This window comes from Anolis sagrei, chromosome 1, assembly GCF_037176765.1.
Source record: "Anolis sagrei isolate rAnoSag1 chromosome 1, rAnoSag1.mat, whole genome shotgun sequence".
Lineage (NCBI taxonomy): Eukaryota > Metazoa > Chordata > Lepidosauria > Squamata > Dactyloidae > Anolis > Anolis sagrei.
The window spans coordinates 252,842,651-252,867,495 of record NC_090021.1 but is presented as its reverse complement, the minus strand read 5'-3'; the positions used below and the strand labels follow the sequence as shown (position 1 = coordinate 252,867,495).

At 38.7% G+C, this 24,845-nt stretch overlaps 1 protein-coding gene across 3 annotated transcripts in view; it reads left to right on the top strand.

The window, feature by feature from the left end:
- Positions 1-24,845, top strand: part of IRAG1 (inositol 1,4,5-triphosphate receptor associated 1) — a 96,792-nt gene that overhangs the window by 19,942 nt on the left and 52,005 nt on the right. For 2 of the 3 annotated variants that reach the window (XM_067462650.1, XM_067462649.1), the window contains exons 3-4: positions 3,517-3,671; positions 22,068-22,259. In XM_067462650.1, the coding sequence (XP_067318751.1) occupies positions 22,188-22,259 (72 nt within the window). In that variant the 5' untranslated portion in view covers positions 3,517-3,671; positions 22,068-22,187. The remainder of the gene's footprint in view (positions 1-3,516; positions 3,672-22,067; positions 22,260-24,845) is intronic. The other variant, XM_067462651.1, reaches the window with a different exon arrangement.

The window sequence follows — 24,845 nt, the reverse complement described above, 5'->3', positions numbered from 1 at the left end:
CATTGTCTTCTCTAAGTTTTCCTGTCTTCTCATTATGTGGTCAAAGTACTTCATCTTTGCCTCTACTATATTTCCCTCTAATGAGCAGTCAGGCTTTATTTCCTGAAGTATGGACTGGTTGGATCTTCTCACAGCCCAAGGCACTCTCAGATTTTCCTCTAGCACCACAGTTCAAAAGCATCTATCTTCCTTTGCTCAGCCTTTCTTATGGTCCAGTTCTCACATCCATAGGTTACTATGGGGAATACCATTGTGGATCTATGTGGATCTTCGTTGCCAGTGTGCCAGTTTTGGACTATAGTCTCCATGACTTCTTAGCACTGGTGAAAATGGTTGGGATTGGAGTTCAAATCCAAAAACATCTTGAAGGTAATGTGAATTGGACTTAGGTACAAACAAGAGCAGAGGGAATAACCGCATTGGGGTGGGGACCAGCTTGACTCTAAATGTGGGTCACACCATCTCATTTCTAGTTAAAAACCATCTAGAAACCTTGGGCCACAGTATGCCATTTCTAGCTGTGCATTGACCAGAAATTGCAATTTGAAGTTGCTTCCAATTACAGCTTCTAGATTTCCAGTGTGTTTTGGTAGTTTTTTTTTCCTGTGTTGGAAAGATGTTCCTAGAAAATCTGTTACTCTTGGGGACTCCCTGAGCAGCCCATGTCCTTTTCGGTGTGCTTGTTCAAGGATTTTTTATCCCGAAAAATTTAAGCTTCAAGGGCTTTGGAGGGAGTAGGCACACACAAAAGAGGTTTGGCTGCATAAAGACCTAATCACACTAGAAAATGGATCCACTTTAAACCCAGTTTCTTCCTTCTGCGGAATTCTAGGTCTTTTAGTTTAGGGAGAGACTTTTAAACTGCTCAGCTAGACAGTCCTGGGCCTCACTAAACTACAACCCCAGAATTCTGCAGATGGCAGAAACTGGATTCAAAGTGGATCCATGTTCTAGTGTGATGAGGCTGAAGGTCCCATTTTCCGACCATTTGACCACTGGTTTGTTTGGCCTGTTTTTTTGCATCTATGCTTCTCCTATGTGGTGAAAGATGTCTGTTTGTCATAACATGTAATTTTCCTATGCTTGTTGAATTTAATGTATAAAATGGGCATACTTTGCAAGTACGGTTGGTAGGCATCTGAGGAAAGCTCATTGTGTGTAGGGGGAGGACTAGTCAAAGGCAATATGTATCCCATTTAATATCTGATTTGATCACTAGATACACGTTTTTACTAATATCATGGAAATGGAAGAAACTATAGTATCCTGTTGAATTTCCCCTTTTCAGGCAGTAAAATAACAAATTCTTCTAAGACTGGAGGTCTTTTGTACTTTGCAAACATTGTGAATTAAATTTCCTTGCACAGAAGTGTTTAAATTTTTAAAAATTCATTAAAAAGAAAAATAGAAATGGTCACATAATTTAATACTTCTGTTACCCAAGGTTATTAGTTCAGAAGAAATAAAAAGCGAATTAGGGCCAATTTCTAAAGCATTTAAAGTGGATGTGAATGCTCCATAAATACCATGGAAAGTTACAGCAAATAATCTCATGAGATTTACATATAAAACTTTGTGTTGAAAAAGTCTCTATGGCATCAAAACTAAGTGTATTTTAAGGAAATGCCTTTCCTGTTCTAAGCATAATCACTTTTTGTTGTTGGCTCCCCAATCTCTCTCTCTCTCAATCTAATCTCTCTGTCTCTTATTCTGCTTTGGGACATTGCAGTCCTCATAACAAAAATACCAATGACTTAAACTGAGATTGAAATGATGATACTAGATTATAAAGCAGTTGAGCTTTAGTATTTAGTGAGTGCATAATTTTACACAATGATTTAGAGAAAGTCATTATACTTTTATTGAGGAGTTAGTAATTAGTATTACAACCATCTTAATAGCTGAGAGCCCTCCAGCACAGGTATATTAGAAGTGACTTTTGGCATCTTTAACTAGAAGCACATCTAAGAGCCAGCATGATGTAGTGGTTTGAGTGTTGGAACACAACTCTAAAACCAGGGCTGACATTCCCACCCAGCCATGGAAACTCACTGGATGGCCTTGGGCAAATCACATTGTCCTAACTTCAGAGGCGGGCAAAGGCGACTCCCCTCTGAAAAAATCCTGCCCAGAAGCCCCTTTGGCTCATTTGCCTTAGGGTTGCTACAAATCAGAAATAATTTGAAGGCACACAACAAGAGCCATGTCCGCAGCTCCTTTTCTTTACTACTCTGCTAAATTTTCCTCATTCTCTAACTGCTTCTGCAAAAGGTAGGATTAAATTAATACATGCTTAAATTTGTATTGATTCAACCATGAGAGATATATCTGTTCTTAGGCATCTGATGCTACCAGAGATCTGTTACACCACCTGATTTTAGCCAGCAGTAGCTGTCCTCCCTTTGTACTATCTTGTTTTACCTGTTTCCTTGGAAAATAAGAGAAGATCAGCATCTCCTGCCATATTTATACCTGTCAATCCCATTAGAATAAACCTGGTAAAACTACTAATCAAGTCTGTTATGTTCTCTAGGTCAGAGCTTTCCAAACATGTCATGTTGGTGACAAACTTTTTAGGAATGCATCATTTTGCCACACAGTAATTTAATTCAATAGCAGAGGTTAAACCAGTGGTTCTCAGCCTGTGGGTCCCTAAATGTTTTGGCCTACAGCTCCCAGAAATCCCAGCCAGTTCACTAGCTGTTAGGATTTCTAGGAGTTGAAGGCCAAAACATCTGGGGACCCACAGGTTGAGAACCACTGGGTTAAACCAACCCCTTATTGTAATTGTAACCATGAAATGTATGAAAATACAAAATATTTAATGGAAACCTTTCATTTGCATGTTTAAAATATATGATTTATTGTTTATTTCCCATAGATTCAGAGGTTTCTATTTACGACACACCTACACTGCAGCCAACACTCTAATGTGTCCCGACACACAGTTTAGAAAGTTCTGATCTAGATCTTACTTCCCTGCAAACCTTTCTGCTCATGTTCAGAGTTCTTGATTTACATATTCAGATGTATCCTTATCCCTCCAGTTTTTAGTTGTGACCTTTGCTGCCTATTAGTAGTGGAGTATTTGAGAGGTGGTATTAGAGAGCAGACTACATTTTTTTTAAAAAAAAAAATAGCATCTTGATATAATAATAAGAGGTAATTTACTCCCCAAAATCCAGTTTCTCTCATCTCTCCTGTATCCCCTGATAAGCTATTCAAAGGAAAAGAGGCAAGCAACACCTTCAGCTATCCAAAGAAAAAGTAATACGTTGATAACCTCCTTTACAGAATTAGCTATGTCAAATGATATTTCCTCTCTTCCTCTCCAAATAAGCATACAGATGTTTTCTTGAGTTAGATCATAATTAACTTGTTCCTACTGGTAATCTGTAATTGTCTTTTTTATGTTAGTGTAACTTTAATCTTTGCAGCAAAAAGCATTTGCAAGTTACATAAGACACAATGTTGCCTCCTAGTTTCTGATCTTCAAATATTGTGTGTTAATCATAGACGCACTGAATTTAGAACAGATTTCAACTCGAAAGAGATGTTGTTGGACGTTTTCCTAATCTGTTCTTCCCGGTCCAGAGACACGGATCCAAAGAAAAGCTATTAAACCAGAAAAGGCATGCCTGTAAACCAGAACATGGGCAGAACAACACAAGGTAAAGTGAACCTATTTTTGTTGCATGAGAGTTGTTTTAATGAAATTACTTGGAAAGTTAAAGCTCATTTTCAATAAACACTTTATCAGGAGATGCTGTTACTAAAACAATGCTCATTTAATACCCCGCAAAAGGAAGATGATTCAGTTACAAGAGTTATTAAACTTAATAGAAAATACAATTTGGCAACATTGTAAAAGAAATGGGGAGTTAATGGAACAAGGTTGGAACGGGCACTTAATAAATCTGAAACAGACCCTGGGGCAGCAGAACAAAGAAACTCTCCTAGGAATGAAAAGGTGTGCTGTTAGGGCAAAGTTAAAAGGATATAATCTCTCCCGCGTGTCCTGTTTTGTCCGAATGTATCACCTTGATTTTAGAATATTACATGCAGTGCTCACTAGGTTCCTATGGCAACTAACAGTGCAGTCAAATGTTGTTGCCTGTCAGAAAATGTGTATTTTTGAGTCCTACCGCTGCCAAAGTAAATTGGCCAGATTAAAAAAAAATAGGGGAGCCTCTCTTCTTTGATGAATACCATATTTATACTAGCAATCACTCTTGACAGCAGGCTATTTTACATTATTGGTTCGCTGTTAGTTTTATGGAGCTACTTTGCATTTGCTTTTAGAAAACTATGGAAAGTATAAACACATAATAAAAATCTGTTTTGAATAGTACTGTACCCTACTAGACATAACATACAATAAACATTTGTTTCTTATATACCCTTCTAGATATAAAAGACATATTTCTAGTGGCAAAGAAAACATCTCACCCTGTTGGGTTAGTAATGAAGGGAATACATACACATATACAAGCATACACATAATATAGCCTCTACTGGTCTTAACTTTACTTCTTGAGATTACATATGAGATATTAAATATGTAGTCAATACTATAGGCTATACTAGAGTTATGTATCAAAAAGGTAAAGGTTTTTCCTGATATTAAGTCTAATCATGTCCAAGTCTGGAGGTTGGTGCTCATCTCCATTTCTAAGCCAACAAACCGACACTGTCCATAGACGCCTCCAAGGTCATGTGGCCACCATGACTGCATGGAGCGCCGTTACCTCCCTACCTATTGATCTACTCACATTTGCATGTTTTCAAACTGCTAGGTTGGTAGAAGCTAGGGTTAACAGTGGGAGCTCACCCTGCTCCTCAGATTCGAACTGCCGACCTTTCGGTTAGTAAATTCAGCAGCCCAGCCATTTAACCCTCTGTGCCACCGGGGGCTCTTTATACTAGAGTTATGTATTAGATGTTTTAAAAATAACTTTATGTATTTTTCCTAAGACTATAACAGAGGCTGTATATTAGGCATGTTTTTTTGTTTTTTTAAACTCTTGGCATATGAGTATTTTTGTTAAGACTATAGCAGAACTAAAGTCTAAGTATCTGTGTATAGTTTTGCTAAATCTATACCAGAAGTAGATGTTCGGTGTTATTTAAACTTACATTTAAGCAGACATCTGTGTGTAGTTTTGCTAAGGCTATAGAAAAGCTCTGTGTTAGATGTTTTTAAAAGTTAGTCTGCTTATAGTTTTCTGAAACCACACAGTTGGAGCAGGCCTACAGGATTTGCCCATATTTTTCTGCAAATTGGTCCCCCTCCCCTTTAAAATACATTTCTTGGTATTCTAAAAATATAGAAATGAAAGAAAGAGGACAAAAGAAAAAGAAGATTGTGGGGATAGAAGAAATACATCGTATATATCAGGCATGGGCAAACTTCAACCCTCCAGGTGTTTTGGACTTCCAGAAATCCTAACAGTCTACTGCCTGCTATATAGTCATGGAACTTGGGATACATGCCAATATTAGCTGATCATTTCCCAAACAATATTCATTTGGTCTTCATATGTTAATGAAACCTGATTCAAGTAATAAGTCCTCCAATTTCTGAATGATGGATGATGAATATTTGTATTTATTATCTAGGGGATTGAATCTTTTATCTATAGTAAGAGCACGGAGAATCTGGCCACAATGACTCATATGTTAAATTCCAAGAGACAAAAGTATAGCTTAAAACTATAAATATTTCTATTAATAATCTTCAATACTTTGAGTCCAAAATGAGTGCACATTGAAAACAGGGACATCATATACTACAAGATAGCTTTTATCTGTATTTCATTGCCGATAACCAATGTGGTTCATATTTTTTTCGAAAAAGATGCAATAGTATCCTGTACCCTCAAAACGTGAAGGTCCAGATTTCATTCCAGATTTGAAGTGATTTTCATTATTGGGTCTAGAGCCATTTTCATTTTCAAAATTAATCGACATTCACAAAAATATTATTTTTACTTACTTAGTTCTAACTTAATTGACTTTAGATTCATTGCTTTCCCAAAACATATTTTCCTTTGATATTTACTTGTTTTTCCAAATCCTTACATAAAATAATACACAATAAAACAAGACTGCAAATCAGCATAATGATGAGTAGGATCCAGCTGTGTTGCTCAGTTTCCCTAGTTTTGGGCAGCTTAATTATATGTTTTAGAAACCTCTGTATGTAAAAGCTAGGTTGAAAAAAATCTATTTAATATCATTTATCATATTGTCTGAAGATGGTAAACATTCTATACACACATTTCCAACTGTTGTAGAAAAATATTACTTCCCATTAACCTGCTAAACACTTTTCTCTTAGTAGGTTGGTGTGAGTTAACTTTCTGTCTGGCTGTTCCATCAGAATGAGCAGGAAATAGATTTAAACAAAATGTTTTCCCAACATATGTATGGATAACTGCTTACTGCTTATTCCTGTTGGAAGCCATACCATCATTTGAGATATCACACTCTGAAGCCTGCATCAAGCTTATGAAACAAGAAACACTATGTTTCTAAGTATTCCCAACTAGCCGCCCCTGCCACATGTTGCTGTGGCACAGTCTATGTAATGTGTTTAGTGTGTGTATATATTTTTGTATATGTGTATATATGTGTTTGCGTGTATATATGTGTGTGTGGTTTTGTGCATGCGTTGTAATGATTTTTTGTGGTTTTTTGGGCTTTTTAAAGTCTTTTCTACTATGTTTTTCAGTGTTTTTATGAGCAATGGTCACTCGTTGGCCTGATCGGTATATTGTGTCCAAATTTGGTGTCAGCTCGTGCAGTGGTTTTTGAGTTATGTTAATCCCAAAAACGAACATTACATTTTTATTTATATAGATGAAAAAGAGGGAGAGAAATGTCGGTCTTTAGTGAGTTAGAAGAAACAGAAAAGGTCCATAGTAGAGTCCTCTGATTTCCAGGGAGATGGGTGGTGGGGAGAAGTCTTCATTATGCTATTCACAAGTGAGGATGTTGCTGCCTGAACAATTAAAGCAAAAGCTAGATTTAGGCTATGATCTTGCAGAATATCCATAACCCTCTCCCTCTCTACCTGCCATGGTTATTGGGCCTCCATCTAGGTATATACTTGTGAATTTTGTTAACAGAAACTTTTATTTTAAAAAACCAGCCAAGACCAAGTAGCTTGATTTCTTGCTCTCTCTCCCTTCCCTAGCAGTGACTGGAATAGACTAAGGCATGGAAAAGGCCAGCTGTAATTCTGAGAGGCTTCCAGTTGATTGTTCCCACTTTGCCCCAGTCTGACTTCATCACTGCCATTTATATGCACAGAGTTTTGATGACCTTTTCTCCCGAGTTTGGGTTGCATGCATTTGTCAGCTCTAAATATTTTCATGTGGCACAAGCGTCATTCTTAAATGAAAAGATGGTGTGAGAGACAGCTAAGTTGAAGAAATAGTGACAAGTTATCTGCAGATGCAATGCACAAAAAAGGAACGAAGCAGCACCACAGAGAAGGTAGACCGAGTGAAAGAGAGATGACCCAGAAACATGTCAGAATAAGATGGCTGTTTAGAAGCAGAGAGTTCAGGAACCCAGAGCCTTGGTATGTACCTGAATTATTTCTTGGCCTTTTGGCTAAAGTCAAGTGGACCTAAGCCAAAAGGCAAAAATGTTCCCCTTCCTTCCCCCATTGAATGGAGGGAGAAAGAAGGAGATCTAGAGCAGACTTTCTTTCAAAAACCATTCCAGTTCTTGCTTGCAATCTAATCTTGCTGATCTAAACTGATGAACCAAAATGCATTCTTGAAATGTTTTGTGGTTCAAAGATATGAACATTTAAGAAAGAAATAAGCTAATGTATTCTTTATGAGTTGTTTCTTGTTGTTTTAATTGGAAACATTTATGATTTAGTTTAATAACTGAGGTTTAAGTATGGAGTTTTTGTAGAAGATATCATCCTAGTACCATTCATTGTGAGTACCACCAGTGTGAGGATTTTACTAATATCTTTATTAGCAGCCAGTATGTGCAACTTTGGTAGATATATGAACCAAAAAAGGGAAGATAGGATACTTTTTGTGGATTGTTATGTGGGAAGAGCCATCTTGGTTTGAACATTGGACTAAGACCCTAGAAACACAGATTCTAATCCTTGTTCAGCCACTGAACTATCCTGGGTGACTTTTTGCAAGTCACATACTCTCAGCCTCAAAGGGAAGCAAATCATGCTAGGAAATCCCCGTGACAAGCTTGCTTTAGGGTCAGAAATAACTTGAATATACACAATAATACATGTTCTGTGAGACCAGAGATGGAGAAAACATGGACTGTTAGTTGTACTAACATAAATTGACTGCTTACTCGGTTTTAAGGCATATTTGTAGTTGTTTTTGTTAAACATGAAAACAAAGGATATCAGGAATTTTTATCTTTCCAGGACTGTATTTTCTCTAAAAAAAAAAAAATTGAAAGTGCTATGGTTAATTGTTCAGCAAATTCGGTTTGTTTATTTTGGTATTTTTGTGTTAGGCTCTATGCCTATGAATGGTACTAGTCTGAAATTAGAACATTAATTTCAGTAGTCACTACTGAGCTAAAAATATTTTTATCAGTCCTAGAGTTATCTGATAAAATCTGGGGGTAGGGTGAAATATTATGTTCTGTTTTGGCATGAAACCATAGGTGATTTGCACATCAGGACTCTTTCCATGCATAACTTTGCCAGTTTAAAAACAAGAACTCCTGTTCTCTGCAAAACTTTGGCAGTCTTGAAGTGAGAGCTCCTGTTCCAAGGCTGCAAACTTGTACTGCCGTGCCTTCCCTCGCTTTAAATGACACCTTGTCTTTCATTTTGGATCACTAAATAAAGATGAGGTAGAAAAGTAGTTAAATGTGTCATTATGTAAGAAAATTAGCAAGAATGGGTCTCATTAAGTAAACATTTGAGAAGTGACACTGTTTTTAGAACATTAATTGATATAACGTACTCATCTTAGCAGATTAATTCAAACTATTGTGCTATTTTTCTATGAAGATGACATACTTAGTGCTGCATGCTGAGAAAGTAATTTACAACACTTCTATTTTAAGATACCCAGTTATGGTTTTGATACTGTAAACTATTTTAACTTCAATGTATTATCAAAGGCTTTCATGGCCAGAATCACTGGTTTGTTGTGAGTTTTCCTGGCTGTATGGCCATGTTCCAAAAACACTCTCACCTGACATTTTGCCTGCATTATGACAGGCATCCTTAGTGGTTGTGAGGTATTTTAACTTCATCTTGTATTGTAAGGAATTCTTGGCATGTTCTATGTTATATAGAAATTGGTTCTCTAGATTTGTTCCATGTAAACAACAATTTAAAACATATTCTCACATGAACAGCTTTTAGTGAAGCAGATGCACAGTTATCAATTTAGTGCACAGGAGAGAATAATGCTTTCAAACAAGACAAGTATTGTTTTAAATCAGTATTTCTCAACCTTCCTAATGTGGCAACCCCTTAATACAGTTCCTCATGTTGTGGTAACCCCCAACCATAACATTATTTTCATTGCTACTTCGTAACGATAATTTTGCTTCTGTTATGAATCGTAATGTAAATATCTGATAGGCAGGGTGTATTTTCATTCACTGAACCAAATTTGGCACAAATACCTGATACGCCCAAAATAAAAATACTGGTGGGGTTGTGGGGGGGGGGGGGGGTTGATTTTGTCATTTGGGAGTTATAGTTGCTGGGATTTATAGTTCACCTGCAATCAAAGAACATTCTGAACTGCACCAACAATGGATCTGAACCAAATTTGGGACACAGAACTCCCATGACCAAAATAATATACTGGAAGGTTTTGGTGGGCATTGACCTAGAATTTTGGAGTTGTAGTTCACCCACTTCCAGAAAGCACTGTGGACTCAAACAAAGGTAAATCTGGACCAAACTTAGCACGAATACTCAATATGTCCACATGTGAACACTGGTGGAGTTTGTGGAAAATAGGTCTTGACATTTGGGAGTTGTCATTGCTGGGAGTTATAGTTCACCTACAATCAAAGAGCACTCTGAGCCCCATCCATGATAGAATTGGGCCAAACTTCCCACACAGAACCCCCATGCCTTGAAGAGACTCACTAGTACGAACCTCCCTCCGCCTTGCGTACACTCCCTCGCCCTGGCTGTGCCATGCGCTGAGTACGCCTGCTCTCCCTTCCCCACTTGGAGTCTCATAAACAGCCCTCCCCTTGGCTAAGAGGCCAGCCAATCACAGAGGAGGAGGGCTTTTAGTGGGAGGATTCACCCTGTGTTTCAAAAAAGGAAGAGAAGGACAGGCAGAGAGATCTTCAGTCTTCTCTGCCAAAGGAGTCCCAAAAACTCTCATAAATATATGTTTTCTGATGATCTTTGGCAATCCCTCTGAAACCCCCACATGACCCCCCAGGAGTCCAAACCCCCACATTGTTCCTGTTGATGCAACCTAGAATTGCATTGGCTTTTTATATTGTCCCATCATACTGTTAACTCATGTTCAGCTTGTGGTCTACTGTGTTATGCATATTGTGTTGTTGAGATATTAATCATTGACCTGACTGGTGTCACTATTACTTGAAGTATTTTTGAGTACCTAGGCAGTGGGGAAAGGCTTCTTGATCATCACAGGAAAATGCCTTGTGTTACTGTTTCCTGACATGCTACATTGTTGTAATTATTACTCATGGCCAAGTACAGTATAATTGTCTTCCAAGGGTAGAGTCTGGGCACTGAACTATTCTTGATCCACATGGTCTTTCACCCCTGTAAACACCCCGGCCTCATGAGTGTCTCCTGGCCAGTTCATCACATCTCCTTTTGATTCCCAGCTAGCAACAAACTACGTTCAAATAATGCCCTCCACCATTCATATGTTATCTATTCATCTTGGCTTTAGGCAACATCTGCCTTATCTTTGTAACGTAACAATTTTCATTAAACCTGAATTTGTCACCTCACTGCCATATCCACAAGTTTTATATTTCTATGGCTATTCACACACACCTATAGAGCCTATGAAGGTCCACTCCTAGGCATGTTCATGCTTCTGAAGATGCCCATGCTGCCCATTTTCTTCTCTCAGTTAGTCTCTAAGGTGCTACAAGCTCCCTTTACATATTGAACTTGAAGGATAAGAGTGTAGTTAGGAGTGTAGGTTGAAATTAAGAAAAGAAAACAGTTTGAAGAGATTCTGTGCAAAAGAGAACTTGGGAATAATGAATTACCTGTAATTAGTTTTGCTCCCAATAATGATGTAACTATGTTATATTACCATTGTGATTTAAGAGAAAAAATTCTTTTGTCATGCAAGTATTACATTTTGATGTAGGAAGAGACAAGAACAGAAATGAAGCAGCAGGTCAGGGAAAGGAATGAGAAGTTTCAGATTCTCATATTTTTGTCTCCTCATGTTTACTAGAGGTGTGTGAAATGCCAAAAATCAGTTTCATTTCTAATTATGAAATTTGGATTTCATAATTAGGAGAGTATGTTACATAGCAAGTTTTGTCAAGTTTCCAGAAAAGGAAAAAAACAGAGGGCAGAAATATAATACTAGTCCCTGGCACACTGGGGATTGAAGAAGCAAGGAGATCTGGCCTCCCATACCAGATCACTTGAAAAGCACTAGCAGAGTATTCTTGGCGATCCATCTCACTCTGCATATTGTTGGGGGGGGGGGTTATTATTGCCATCTGGCAGACAGTACATGATGACAAAAGACAAGAACAAACTAACTGAAAGTTAGCTTTTATCCTAGAGCTGTGATTTTTTTACCTTCAAGGTTTTGCATTGATGTGGTATTGGGTGCTGGGTGGTCGTGGTTGGAGTGTGGAGAGATAGGTGTGTTGTTTTTGTGATGTGTGCTGGAGAAAGCATTTAATTTTGTTGGACAATGTACAGTGACAATAAAGTCATTCTATTCTTTTAAAGGATTGTTGGAGTTCTTGACCAGCACATTTGTAGGGCAAAAAATTGGGGAAGGCTTGTCATCCTGATGTTGCAGAATGTTGCAATGTTACAGTGCAGGAAATTAGACAATGACAACAAAGCTATTATATGTATTAAAGCACAGATCAACACTGTGGGCCTCAAAAAGTGATGTACACATATCTCTTTGGTAGTGGTGACATTATTCATCCCTCCTTCCTCTCTGGGTTTTTTTTTTAAAGACTAGATTATGCATGGGAAGAGGTAAAGTTTGTGATTTACTAATTCGGGGTTTCCTTGTATTCTTTCTGGTAGGCAATTACTATCTTGAGTTATCAGAAAGTATTGTGGTTAAGAGAAATTATGTCATTACTGCTCAATCTGCAGCATTCATCTAGCTTCCGGGTGCTGCAGTATCAGGAAGAAACTTTTGCTTGGGGGAAGTAATCATATTAGAGAGGTATCATTACTAGACTTTAACTACTGTTGATTGCTTTAGAGTAATGTCATATTCTCTCCCTTCTTTCCCATCTCAAGAAGGGAAGTCCTCAAATATTTGAAACCATTATGTAACCTCGGCCAGCAAATGATTGTATAGGATTTAAATAGGTTTTTAAAAATTATTTGGCAATTGCTTATCCAAAATCAGCGGGTGTGAGGGGAGCGCTGATATTATTAGCAGTTTAATCTCTAATACTGTGTGCCTCATGTTGCAGAAATGAACAACAAGGAAAGCTTTGATGTGAGTGAGTCATTCATGGAATGTGTAGTCATGATTTAGTAACTGTTTCAGGCCCAGAGATAATAAGATTTAAATTCTGTAGTATTTTATAATAGTTTAAAAACTGGGTCATTTCATCATACAGAGAAAGAGAGGCTAAAAACCAAATTAACGGATTAACGGATAGAACTGGATTGGAGAACTTGTGTCCCTCCCATTGTTGGTGAACATTTGACTCATTGGAGCACTTGGGTTCCAATAGTTCCTAACTGACTGGGGTGATGGGAGCTGCTTCTCATCACCTCTGTCAGTTAGGAACCATTGGGGCAAAGCCCACACTTTGCCATTCCCAGGAAAGATTATTAATACCAAAATACCAGATGGTGATAGTGATGATGATCGCTATATCATCATCCTGTTTTTCCCCAAAAATAGGGGCCCAAAGCAACTCACAACTTTTAAATGATATAATTAGAACATATAAAGAGTTAATATTAAAATAAAATTAAACTTGCTACAATTAATGTAACAGCTCACAATTTTTGTCTCGTAAAAACATCAAAAAGAAAATGGCACTCATCAGTTGTGGAAATGCTTTGGCTTCTAGGATATTTTAAAGTAGTAATCATTGTTCTGTGAAAAATTATTTCTATTTCAGCTTTTAGTGTCCAAAATATTTTAATTTAACGGTTTTAAAATCTCATAGCCTTATTCATTATCTGTGTCATTTGAAGTTATCCACGTAGAATAAATATCTATTATTATTATTATTATTATTATTATTATTTGTTCATTCGTTCAGTCATCTCTGACTCTTCGTGACCTCATGGACCAGCCCACACCACAGCTCCCTGTCGGCTGTCACCACACCCAGCTCCTTCAAGGTCAGTCCAGTCACTTCAAGGATGCCATCCATCCATCTTGCCCTTGGTCGGCCCCTCTTCCTTTTACCTTCTACTTTCCCCAGCATAATTGTCTTCTCTAGGCTTTGCTGCCTCCTCATGATGTGGCCAAAGTACTTCAACTTTGTCTCTAGTATCCTTCCCTCCAGTGAGAAGTCGGGCTTTATTTCTTGGAGGATGGACTGGTTGGATCTTCTCGCAGTCCAAGGCACTCTCAGAACATTCCTCCAACACCACAGCTCAAAAGCATCAATCTTCCTTCGCTCAGCCTTCCCTAGAGTCCAGCTCTCACATCCGTAGGTGACTACAGGGAATAGCATGGCTTTGACTAGGCGGATCTTTGTTGCCAGTGTGATGTCTCTGCTCTTTACTATTTTATCGAGATTGAAACTTGCTCTTATTATTATTATTCCACTTTATATCTCTAAAAAGAGACCCATTCTGAGTATGCTAACATTCACTTGGCATATACTTTCTCTAAATTCTTATCAATATATAAAAGATTTTTGTGTGTGTCAGAAGCAACTTGAGAAACTGCAAGTTGCTTCTGGTGTCTGCAAGGACGTTGCCCAAGGGATGCCCGGATGTTTTTCTGTCCTATGGGAGACTTCTCTCATGTCCCTGCATGAGAAGCTAGAGCTGACAGATGGGAGCTGACAGATGGGAGCTCACCCCACTGACAGATGAGAGCTCACCCCACTCCGCGGATTCGAACTGCTGACCTTTTGGTCTTCAGTCTTGCTGGCACAAGGGTTTAACCCATTGCACCACTGGGAATCCATTCTAAAAGAAATTAAATGACTACATAACATTTGATGTAAAGTTTGAATTATGGAATGGGAGGATGTTTAACTAAAGCTTCTGTGCTCTTCTTCTTTCAGTTTTGGCCCAAATTATATCTCCTGCTATAGATTTTTAAAACACTATCAAAGGGGGGCAGTGTGAAAGGTGAGGTGGGCAGGATTCCTTTTTCCCAAGTCTGAGAATAGGTTTGGCAACATGTATGTAAACAGTCTTTGCATAAAGAATTGGAAAACCTATGATTAAAACTGTTTGCACCTTCCTAGAAGTGATTCAGAACTACCTATAAGAGCTATATATCATCCCCAAGGGAGTATGAAAATGCCAAGGTATTTTAGAACATTACTTTTCAGCTACTTGTATTTACATGTTTCCCTTTTTATGCTGGCTCTGGTTAAACAGAACACTTGAGGCCGGCAGCCAGGCTCACCCTGAAGATGGAGTGAAGCACCTTCATGTGCCAAGGTATTCGGCCCTGACTCAGAGGATAAGATTACTGATTATTTGTATTCAGCCTTTCCTGCTGTGGTCAAATGTGCTGTAAGAAGGGAACCGTTTTGAAAGCCAAGCATTTTCAAATACTTTTTCCTTTTATGGAATAGAATTCCTGGAACATCACTTCCTGGATATTGTATTTTCTAAACTCCTCAGTGATACAAGAAATTTCCTTGCACCCAGCAATGAGATGTAAGCCTAAAGGCCCTCTATTTTAAGCCATGAAATCCTGGAACATGCAAGAACTAAACAAAACCTATTTATATTTGGTTTAATAATATTATGGGAGCGGAATATAATAGGCAATGGATTTTATTTTTTAAATTAATTTACAACATGTATCATCTGAGTCAGTGTCTTATAATTTCTGAAATATGCCATAGACAACACAGAATGCTTCAATGCTTGGATTTTTTGCCCAATCAACTCCAAGGGACTTCCTCTTTGGATTACTACCTCAACAAAATGTGCATTGCAACTGTATAACAAAACAGCATTTTTTAAAAAAGCATTTTTTTCAAGGAACATCAAAGAATTTCATCATACAATAGCCAAAGGATATGATTTTTTTATCACACTAGTGCTATCCTGTCATCTTACCTATTCCCTGTCATTCTAGACTAGTAATTTCTTTTCACAGTATACAATTACAGCATTTCAATGACACCTTAAAATATGTGACTGCAGCCTAGGGGATCCTCACAAAATTACAGGATTCCATCGGATTAAACAGTTACTATTAAAGTGGGATCAAAGTGCTATACATGTGGTGTAAAAGAGAACATTACTTTTAAGAGACCATAGAAATACTCTTCAACATATTTTCTCTGTATTGTGAGAATATGCTTCCCTGTGCATTTGGTTGAGAGTGGGAAGGGAAGAGAGCCCTCAGACATTCAATTATACCCTTGGTAAAAGATATCTGCATAGAATAATCACCTCTTTCTTGTACGGCACCTATTTTCTAGCTCCACTTCAACTGGGTTTTGTGTCTTATTTTAGCATTGAAAAAGTCTTAGACTTTTTTTGAATGATCTTTGTTGGCAGTCTAGCTCTTTTGATTCACTCAGTACCCTTCAGTATCATTGGCCATAGTGACTTTCTGGAGCAGATCTTTGAGCTGAGTGTGGGCAGTGCTTCATTACATCTGAATTATTGTTTCCATAAAGCAGTATTAGGAGAGTTCTGCTTGTCCTTAAGGCATCTATGAGTTGAGGTCACACACATTCCTCTCAGGCTATTTAGCATTTACATGAATCAATTAAACAAGGTCATAAAGCAATCCAGAGCATATTGTCATCAGCATATTGATGATGTCTACCTTTATTGCTCCTTTTCCGACCAAGATATACTTGTAGATGTGCTAGACCACAGCCTGACTGATTATAACAGGCATGATGAAAGGGAATCTATTAGTAGGGAGAACCTTAGCCTAGAATAATACAGTTTAACATGTCCTGGAGAGGAGTAAAATCCTTCTGAAGTACTAGGTTTATAGATTGAGAATGCTCCGACATGCACTATGCATTTGGAGGCTCAAATGCCATCTGGTTCAGCACTTCTTTATCAGATCAGGTTAATATCCAAGTTAAAACTTTGGACCTCTTCACACAGGGCAAAAAATGCCCCTATTTGCCACTTTATTTCGCTGTTTGGACAGGACCTGTTGTGCGCCATCACACGACACATGGCAGGCCTCATCAACTTTCTTCCTAATGAGAAGGCAAAGCACCAAAAGGCGCTTCATCCACAACTTCGGGGAGGAAAGTGTTGTTCGGGTAGCTCCGATGCATCTACCCACACTTTCCTCTCCCAATTCCCATGTGATAGGAAAAAGGGCAGTGGGGCAATGCATGTTGCTGCCTTTTCTGCCATCTGATGAGGGGAAGGAAAGGGTGCCAGTGCATCCTCTCTGTGACGATGTGTAACTTTTATTCTCATGTTTATGTGTTGTTTAGACAGTGATTGATAAATGGTAGGTATGAAGGAATATATTTTGTTGGAGATGGTGGCTTGGCATTAGCTGGGTTGCCATAGCAACAGGGGCGGAGCCAACTGCCTCTTCACAGGGCAGCTGTTTTGAAAAATCAGTCAGTAAGCCGGTGTGCTATAGGGAAGACTGAATCTCTGGGTGGAGATTCAGGGAATTAATTGATGACCAAAGGGGTTACAGAAAAGGACCCAGTAGTGATAGAACTACAGGGGGTTATTGATTCTGAGTTGAGAATCAAGGTTTGGCCGGGAGCCAATTCTGTTAATAAGCCTTTTAGCTTATTTGTTTTATTAGGACTGTTGTCCAGAAGAGTTACATCTGCTTATAGAAACCTCTTGAAGTCTGTGCCTGAGATTACTCATGAAACCTTATTAATGTAACCAGTCAAGATTTGTGCCTCTTGTGAAGAAACAGTTAAACATGTTATACTCCTGTTTAAAATAAATTTGTTACTGTTTTCCTCAAGCCTTGCCTGATACAGTTTCTCTCAAGGCAATCAGCCTACATAAGAAGTAAGGTCAAGCCAGGGACAGTGGGCGCTACGCTATCAAATGAATAAAGCCTTCTGTAACTAATAGTCCCTTTATAAAATAGCTCCTAAGCTGATATTGATCGTTTTCCAGCTTTCCTCACACATTAGGTGGCAGTAAGCTTTTAACCACACTTCTTCACAAATTGGTAGCATTCGGTGGCATTAAAACGGTCTTCTTTACACTCTCCCACCCCTTCATGTAATGAGGGAAGGAGGGAGGACGCATGGGGCACCACAAGCTGCCCCATTTGCCTTCCTTTTCGCTGGCAATTGCTAGCAAATGACACAACCCAAAAGGGCCATGAGAAGAGATCCTTTATTTGCAGGTGGGAAGAACTTGCATCAGTAATCCCTGCTCTAAACTAATATAATGCCTTGTACAAGGAACCATCTTTTGGGGATGTCCCAAACATTTCAGAAAAAGTTCTAAATAGTAGACTTGCATAGCCCTTTTTCTCTAGTCATTGGCTTCCAATTTATTTCCAAACTATTTCAAAATTCTGTCATTTTACCTACAAAAGGTCTATGCAACTTTGGACTTTGAAATCTGGTGAAAAGTATTGCATACCAGGCATGGGCAATCTTCATCTCTCCAGGTCAGCTTACCGGCTGTCAGGCATGTAGCGGGGGGGGGGGGGGGGGCTTGAGGGGCTTCAGCCCCCCCCCCCCCCGAAATTCTCATGGTGGTCCGCGAGAAGGCCTTACTGGTGCATTATTTAAACTGTTATGTTTATTCATATCATGATCTGATCACCATACTCAATATATCCTATATGCATGGAGGTATTGGGGTAACAATACAAAAGGTTTGCTAGCATAGACCCTCTTTTACTCAGACTCAGCCCCCCCCCCCCCCGAAACAAACTCAGCCTCCCCGAATTGAAATCCTGGCTATGGGCCTGCCGGCTGTTAGGATTTGCGGGAGTTGAAGCCCAAAATACTTGGAGGGTCGAAGTTTGCCCATGTGTGCTATATACTAATGTATAAATCTAGAACTTGGGCAAAAAAAATCTGCCACAAAACCTGGGTTGATTTATCCATGGGTCAATGTTAGTACTGTACTTTAACTTATCAACAAAACAAGCCACACTCTAATCTGGATAGAGTGGTGAAAGGCAAGATTCTTAATCTGTCCTGGGAGAACCTAAAAGCGACACTGACCCCTCTCTACTCCCTCTACCATGGTGCCACTTCTGGCCTTTCTGAATGTTTGGGCAGAAAAATGGCAACAATGGTGGCCATGGATGGCTGGTCCCTTGAGGTGGCACTGACGCTTTGCCCTATCTGAAGAATGACCCTCGATTTATCTATGTGTCATATCAAAACTCATGATTTTGTCCCAGAAACCTGCCCTCAATTGATACATGAGTATATATGGCACGCTCTCATTTCTTTAAATGGGTGCCTTTTTGTCCTCTAACTGCAGCCCTCCTCAGAGTTCCTTGTCAATCCAAACTTTGGGATGTGGCTCTGAGGGCCCTCTGGTTAAGAAGTCTCTTCCTAGAATGTCTTGCCTAGTGCCCACACTGTTATCCTTTTGATGCCAGGCTAAGGTGGTTTTCTTTTCTTGTGCTTTTTATCTTACCATCCACTGAATGTTGTTAGATTATCTATATTTAGGGCCGGGCTTTAGCACAGCTAGTAAATCACCAGCGGACATAAGAGCTACCAACCGAAACATTGCCAGTTTGAAGCCCCGGTTTGGCATGAGCACCCAACCGTCAGTCCAGCTCACTGTTTATCTAAGCAGTTCAAAAACAGCTAGAGCTGTAAGTAGATAAAATAGGTACTGCAAAGAAGTGGGGGAAGTATTTTATGACATCATAAAAAAAGATAAAAAAATACTCAGCAACCAAAAGGAAAGAGGAAGTTCTGATGGCTCTTCGGCATAGTGGATGGAGCAACAGCACCTCCCGTGGCTGGATTCGAGCACAACCTCCAAGGCACCAAAAAGCTGGCCCTCAACACAACATACCTCCTTTCTCTTTGTTTCTGTCAAAAAAGCATTGAATGTTTGCCGGGTTTGTATACTGTGATCCACCCTGAGTCCCCTTGGGGAAATAGGGCAGAATATAAATAAAGTATCATTATTATTATTATTTCTTAAGAATGTAGAAACTTAGCAGTGATTTTGAATTTTGATCAGTTGTGCTATCTAACTAGAGCTAAATATATATACACATTATTTCTATGGGCCCACTTTCAAATGTTCGAGTGAAGCTGTAGTTATTTCTGCAAACATAAGTTTATATGGTTATTCATTTGTGCGAGATTTACAAAAAGGAATAGGTTAGAAGTTAGGCAACATTACATCAAAATTCTCGCATTTCTTTCTGTTCTGTAATTCGAAATCCACCTTCAAGTATATTTAATGGTGGGCTTTCAATGCAAGTCTTCAAATGTGCAAAGAAACACCAAAGGTTGTCTAGGAGTGAAAGCTTACTCTTAAATGTCTTGATTATCTGAACATTTTGTGTATGCTAGACATTGTAAGAAAAGAAAAAGGTGTTGAGACCAAACCAATGCAGTGTTTTTGAGTACTTATTCTACTATTAGCATATCACAACCTAATCCATAAAATTAATATATGGAGATAATATTATCTGTTTAAAATTTTATAGCACAAGAAATGCTGAGAAAACACTGCAGTTTTATGCAATTGAAGTACAGTTTTTCTGTATTTAGCATAGCTTAAAATGACTATTTTATGAACAGATAGTAATGACACTTAGATGTAAATCAAATGACTCAAGGTCCTGAGTATTCTTTATACATATAACTTCTGCATTGATTCCAGTGGGAAAAAATTAGATCCCAGACTTTGTTGCACAAAGTTGGGATCCCAGGCACCGTGCCAGGAAGTTCTTAAATTGACCATAGAAACCACAGAGCACGGCATGTTTTCCCAAAAATGAAACTGATTTTGTCATTCGAAGCAAAAAAAACAAGAATGTGTATATTACAAACAAAAAATTACTTATTCTCTGATTTATTATTATTATTATTACTATTATCACAATTTACTATGGCATAATCATGTCATGCAACAGTAACGGAGTGGCAAAGTGTGGAGTGGGGGAGAAGCAGAGCTATAGCAGGTTTCATTTTCTGGTATGGGTTGCTTCTCTTTCACAGGGACTCTGGTGATCTGGCAAGGTGAAATAGCCAGTGAGAACTGCCTACCAATAAGTGTAAACCTCATTTGAATTCATTGGTTGGTGGGCTATCAAAGCTTGGCTAGAGTACCCAGAACAGGGCGTCTTCATTCTGATTTGTTGGCTGGGTATTTATTTATGGGCTACAACTAGGGACCACACAATTCTCTCCAAGCTTTGTACCTCCCTCCTCTTTTCTTTTGTTTGGTCACATGTATGCACATGTTATATTTTGCTGTCACAACTTTGTGGGGCAGTTGGAATGGCATTGAGGACTTCTGGGGTAACAAATACACAACAAACACAATTCAGCAATATATTGCCATCGAATCCCCAAAAAGTGCTATTTTTTATTATTATTATTATTATTATTATTATTATTATTATTATTATTATTAAACTTTATTTGTACCCCGCTAGCATCTCCCAAAAGGGATTCGATGCGGCTTACAACAGGCCGGAGCCCAGCACAACACAATACAACAATACAACAATACAATACATAGCAAATAAAACAGTTTAAGCAGAAAACAATGGCAATAAACAATACAAAGGGACATATTAAAAAACTGAGCCGGCTGGAGTGGGGTACAGGGTTAAAAGTGCTGAAAAAAGGTAACGGGGGGATATGAGATTAAAGTATAAGTGCAGTGTGCGTTGAGAGTGGTCTTGACTCTACTAAAGTGCTTCTGGGCTTTGATAGTGGGGTTCCTAATCTGAGGAGGCACGTTGGAATAGCCAGGTTTTCAGGTTTTTTCTAAAAACCTGCTAGACTCAGGATGTGTCCCAAACTGAAGGAAGACTCTTAATTACCAGTTAAAGTTTTAGTGATTAACATAAAAATTATACAGTAACTGCTGTGCATGTGCTTACATCTGCTTTAACCCTTCTTTGCCCAAGTCAGTAATAAGATAGTACTAGTATCAGAAATGTGGAAAGTGCACATCCATAGCAAACCGATGACTGTAATATATACATATATGTAATTATTTCTACGCGTAAATCTATTTCCATGCTAACTATACATTGTTGAAGGGTTTCATGTCCGAAATCACTGGAGTGTTGTGTGGTTTCCAGGCTGTATGGCTGTGTTCTAGCAGCATTTTCTCCTGATGTTTCACCTCCATCTGCATTCAGATCCTCTAAATATACATAATCATGAATAAATGTTACTTGTAAATGCCATGATTTGCAATTTATCCCATTGTCACAACTACTTCTCTCCTTTTCATAAGACCTTGCAAAGCACTGTTGTAATGAAATGTAACAAAATTGGCAAAGGGAGCACTCTTAAATTCTCCAGTGAAGCCTTCTACCCAATAATTCAAGGAATGTTGAAAAAAGGTTTTGCTTAATGTCCTTGCTATGTTACATTAGACCTTGAAAGCCCTAGTTAATAAAACACAAGGAGAAACACAAGTTGTTGCTTTAAACTTTATTGCTGCTTGTTATTATAAAGTGATCCCAATGTTAATAGCCTGGACTTTAAATGGATTTGATTTGTATTTTTGGCATCCACTGTAGTCTTGGGATCACAAGGCCCCACAGCGCTTATCTTCAGAGGTTAACGTGAAACAGGCATTTTCATCAGCGCATGGTCTTATTAGTCCACATTGCAGTCCAGCGGGTCCTTTGCCTCCCACCATGCCAACCCTTCCAGAAGATGCTGAACAGCCAGCTGGGGTGCAGCATGCCATTTTGCCTTCTTCAGTCAAAGTAAGCAGCTTTTATTAATCTTGTGTCTGTCTGTCTGTCTGTCTGTCTGTGTCTCCAAATTGCCTGTCAACCTAATGTGACCCCATCCGTTTTATAGGGCTTTCTTAGGCAAGTAATCTTCAGAAATGGCTTGCCATTGATGTCCTTTGCATGCAGCACTTGATATTCCTAGGTGATGGTTGGTTTCCCATCCAAGTACCTGGTCTGATTTGGCTTTCAAGAACCACAGTACACATGGAATTAAAAAAAGAATTCTGCCAAACCTTTGTATTGGATACATATATTTCAATATACTTGCATTTTGGAAATTATATTCAGACGTTATAGCTCATACTTGTCGAATTTCCTGCATTGTAACATCATGACATTCTGCAACATCAGGATGAAATATTTGCATGACAGAAAGAACCCTTCCCAAATCTTTTGCCCTCCAAATGTGCTGGTCAAGACCTCCAGCAATCCTTCTTTTAAAAAACTGAATAACTTTATTGTCATTGTACATTGTACAACACAATTAAATGCTTTCCCCAGTACGCACCACAAAAAAACAACACACATGTCCTTCCATACTCCAACCACCACTGCACAGCCCCTAATACCACATCAATGTGAAACCATAGAGTTCAATATAGTTACAGCTCTAGGATAAAAGCTATATCTCAGTCTGTTTGTCCTTGTCTTTGTCACCCTGTATCATCTGCCAAATGGCAGTAATTAAAAAAAAGAATATGCTGGGTAAGATGGATTCTTAAGAAAGCTCTGAGCTTTCTTCAGGCTGCAGGACCTATAAAGTTTTTTCCAAAGAGGGGAGAGGACAACCAATGATTCTCTGTGCAGTAGTGGTAACTTTGGAGCACCTTCCAATCTGCCGCTGTGCAGTTACCAAACCATGCGCAGATACAGTAGTTTAGGACACTCTCTACAGCACAGTGATAGAAAGTCACCAGCAGTTTTTCATTCAGTTTTTGGTTCCTTAGAAGTCTCAGATAGTACAATCTTTGCAGTGCTGTCTTAACCAACACTGCCATATAAATACCCCCAGGTCAGATCCTCTTTAAAAGTGACGCCCAGGAACTTAAAACTGGTCACCTGTTCCACTTGGTCCCCATTTATGACCAAGGGCTGTATTTCCAGTATGCTCTTTCTGTAGTCCACTATCAGCTCCTTGGTCAGATGTTAAGAACCAGATTATTGTCCCTGCACCACAAGAGCAGCCGATCCACCTCATCCCAATAGGCAGGCTCATCCCCTTCAGAGATAAGCCCCACCACTTGTATCATACACAAATTTGGTAATGATACTGCTATGATGGACAGGGGTGCAATCTTATATGTAAAGGGTATGATGCAGAGGACTCAACTCTGAGGAGTCCCAGTGTTGAGAGTGAGGTCTAAAGAGGAATGATTACCTAATCTAACCCTCTGGGAGTGTCCAGGGCTGTTAGAGAAATTGTGATCCATCACATCTAGGAAGCACTATAATGGAGAAGGCTGATCTGTGGCAGGTTTGATTATATGGTACTGAAAGGGGACCTAGTGACAAGGTATTACTGTTTGATGGTAGTGGCACATAAAACAGTATTTCATTGATGATAAAGCCGAGCCATCAGAGTCTTATCTGTCACTTCTGTACTATTTAACATAATAAGGAATAGGTACTTTTTCCTCAGCTCCACTCAAAGTGGCCCTCAGTTTTCTGAACTTGCAATTAGGAAGTTATAGTTGAGGAAATTCTGCAATCTGTTTCCCTTTCAGCCAGTCCAGGCCCTGTTGTAAACACCTCTGAACTGCTCATTGCTACTTTATATGCTTCATAATCAAACAGATTGCACAGCACTGGAAGTATTTTGTAAAGAGTTAACGCTACTTAAAGTAATCTGCGAACACCCCCTCAAATGAACAAAAATAAAATAAAAGTAGTTACGGACTTTAGAATTGGGTTGTACGAACTTTCTTTTTTAGCATCCATCTGCTCTCCACAGCAAACCCCGTATTTAGTTTCTAGTAATATTAACAATTTTGACATGCTTTATGTAGAGAAATGACTGTACCAGCTTGGTGACACTTTGACACTGGATTTCCTACTCCTGTGGTATCACCTTAAAAAGTAATTTTGAACATTGGTGTACACAGGTTAGACAAGAATGTTTGCAAAGAGAACTTTATACAAATATGCAGTACTATATAAATATTTCCAGTGATCTACAATCCTTTGGGTTTGCCTCTTCAGATTTATTACATCAGCCGGCTTTAAAAACTAAAAAGATCATCATGTTCTTTGAGATGTGTTGAAAACTTAAAAATTAATGTATACCTGGCACATTCAATTTTGCTTTTATCATTGTCTTCTAAACCTAGGACATAATATTCTACACTCTGGATGAAAACATCCGCTACTTTTCCTTTAACATCATAGGAAAATGTTGAACTGTACAATAATTTGTCATGCATTCTGACACAATTATACATTTGTGCTGAGGGCTAGTTTCCTGGTTCAAGATAAACAAGTACGTTATGTGTGATTTTAGTGAACAGCAGTCGGTTGGAAGGTATAAACACAAGACAAAGCAATCTTCATTTTGCTTTG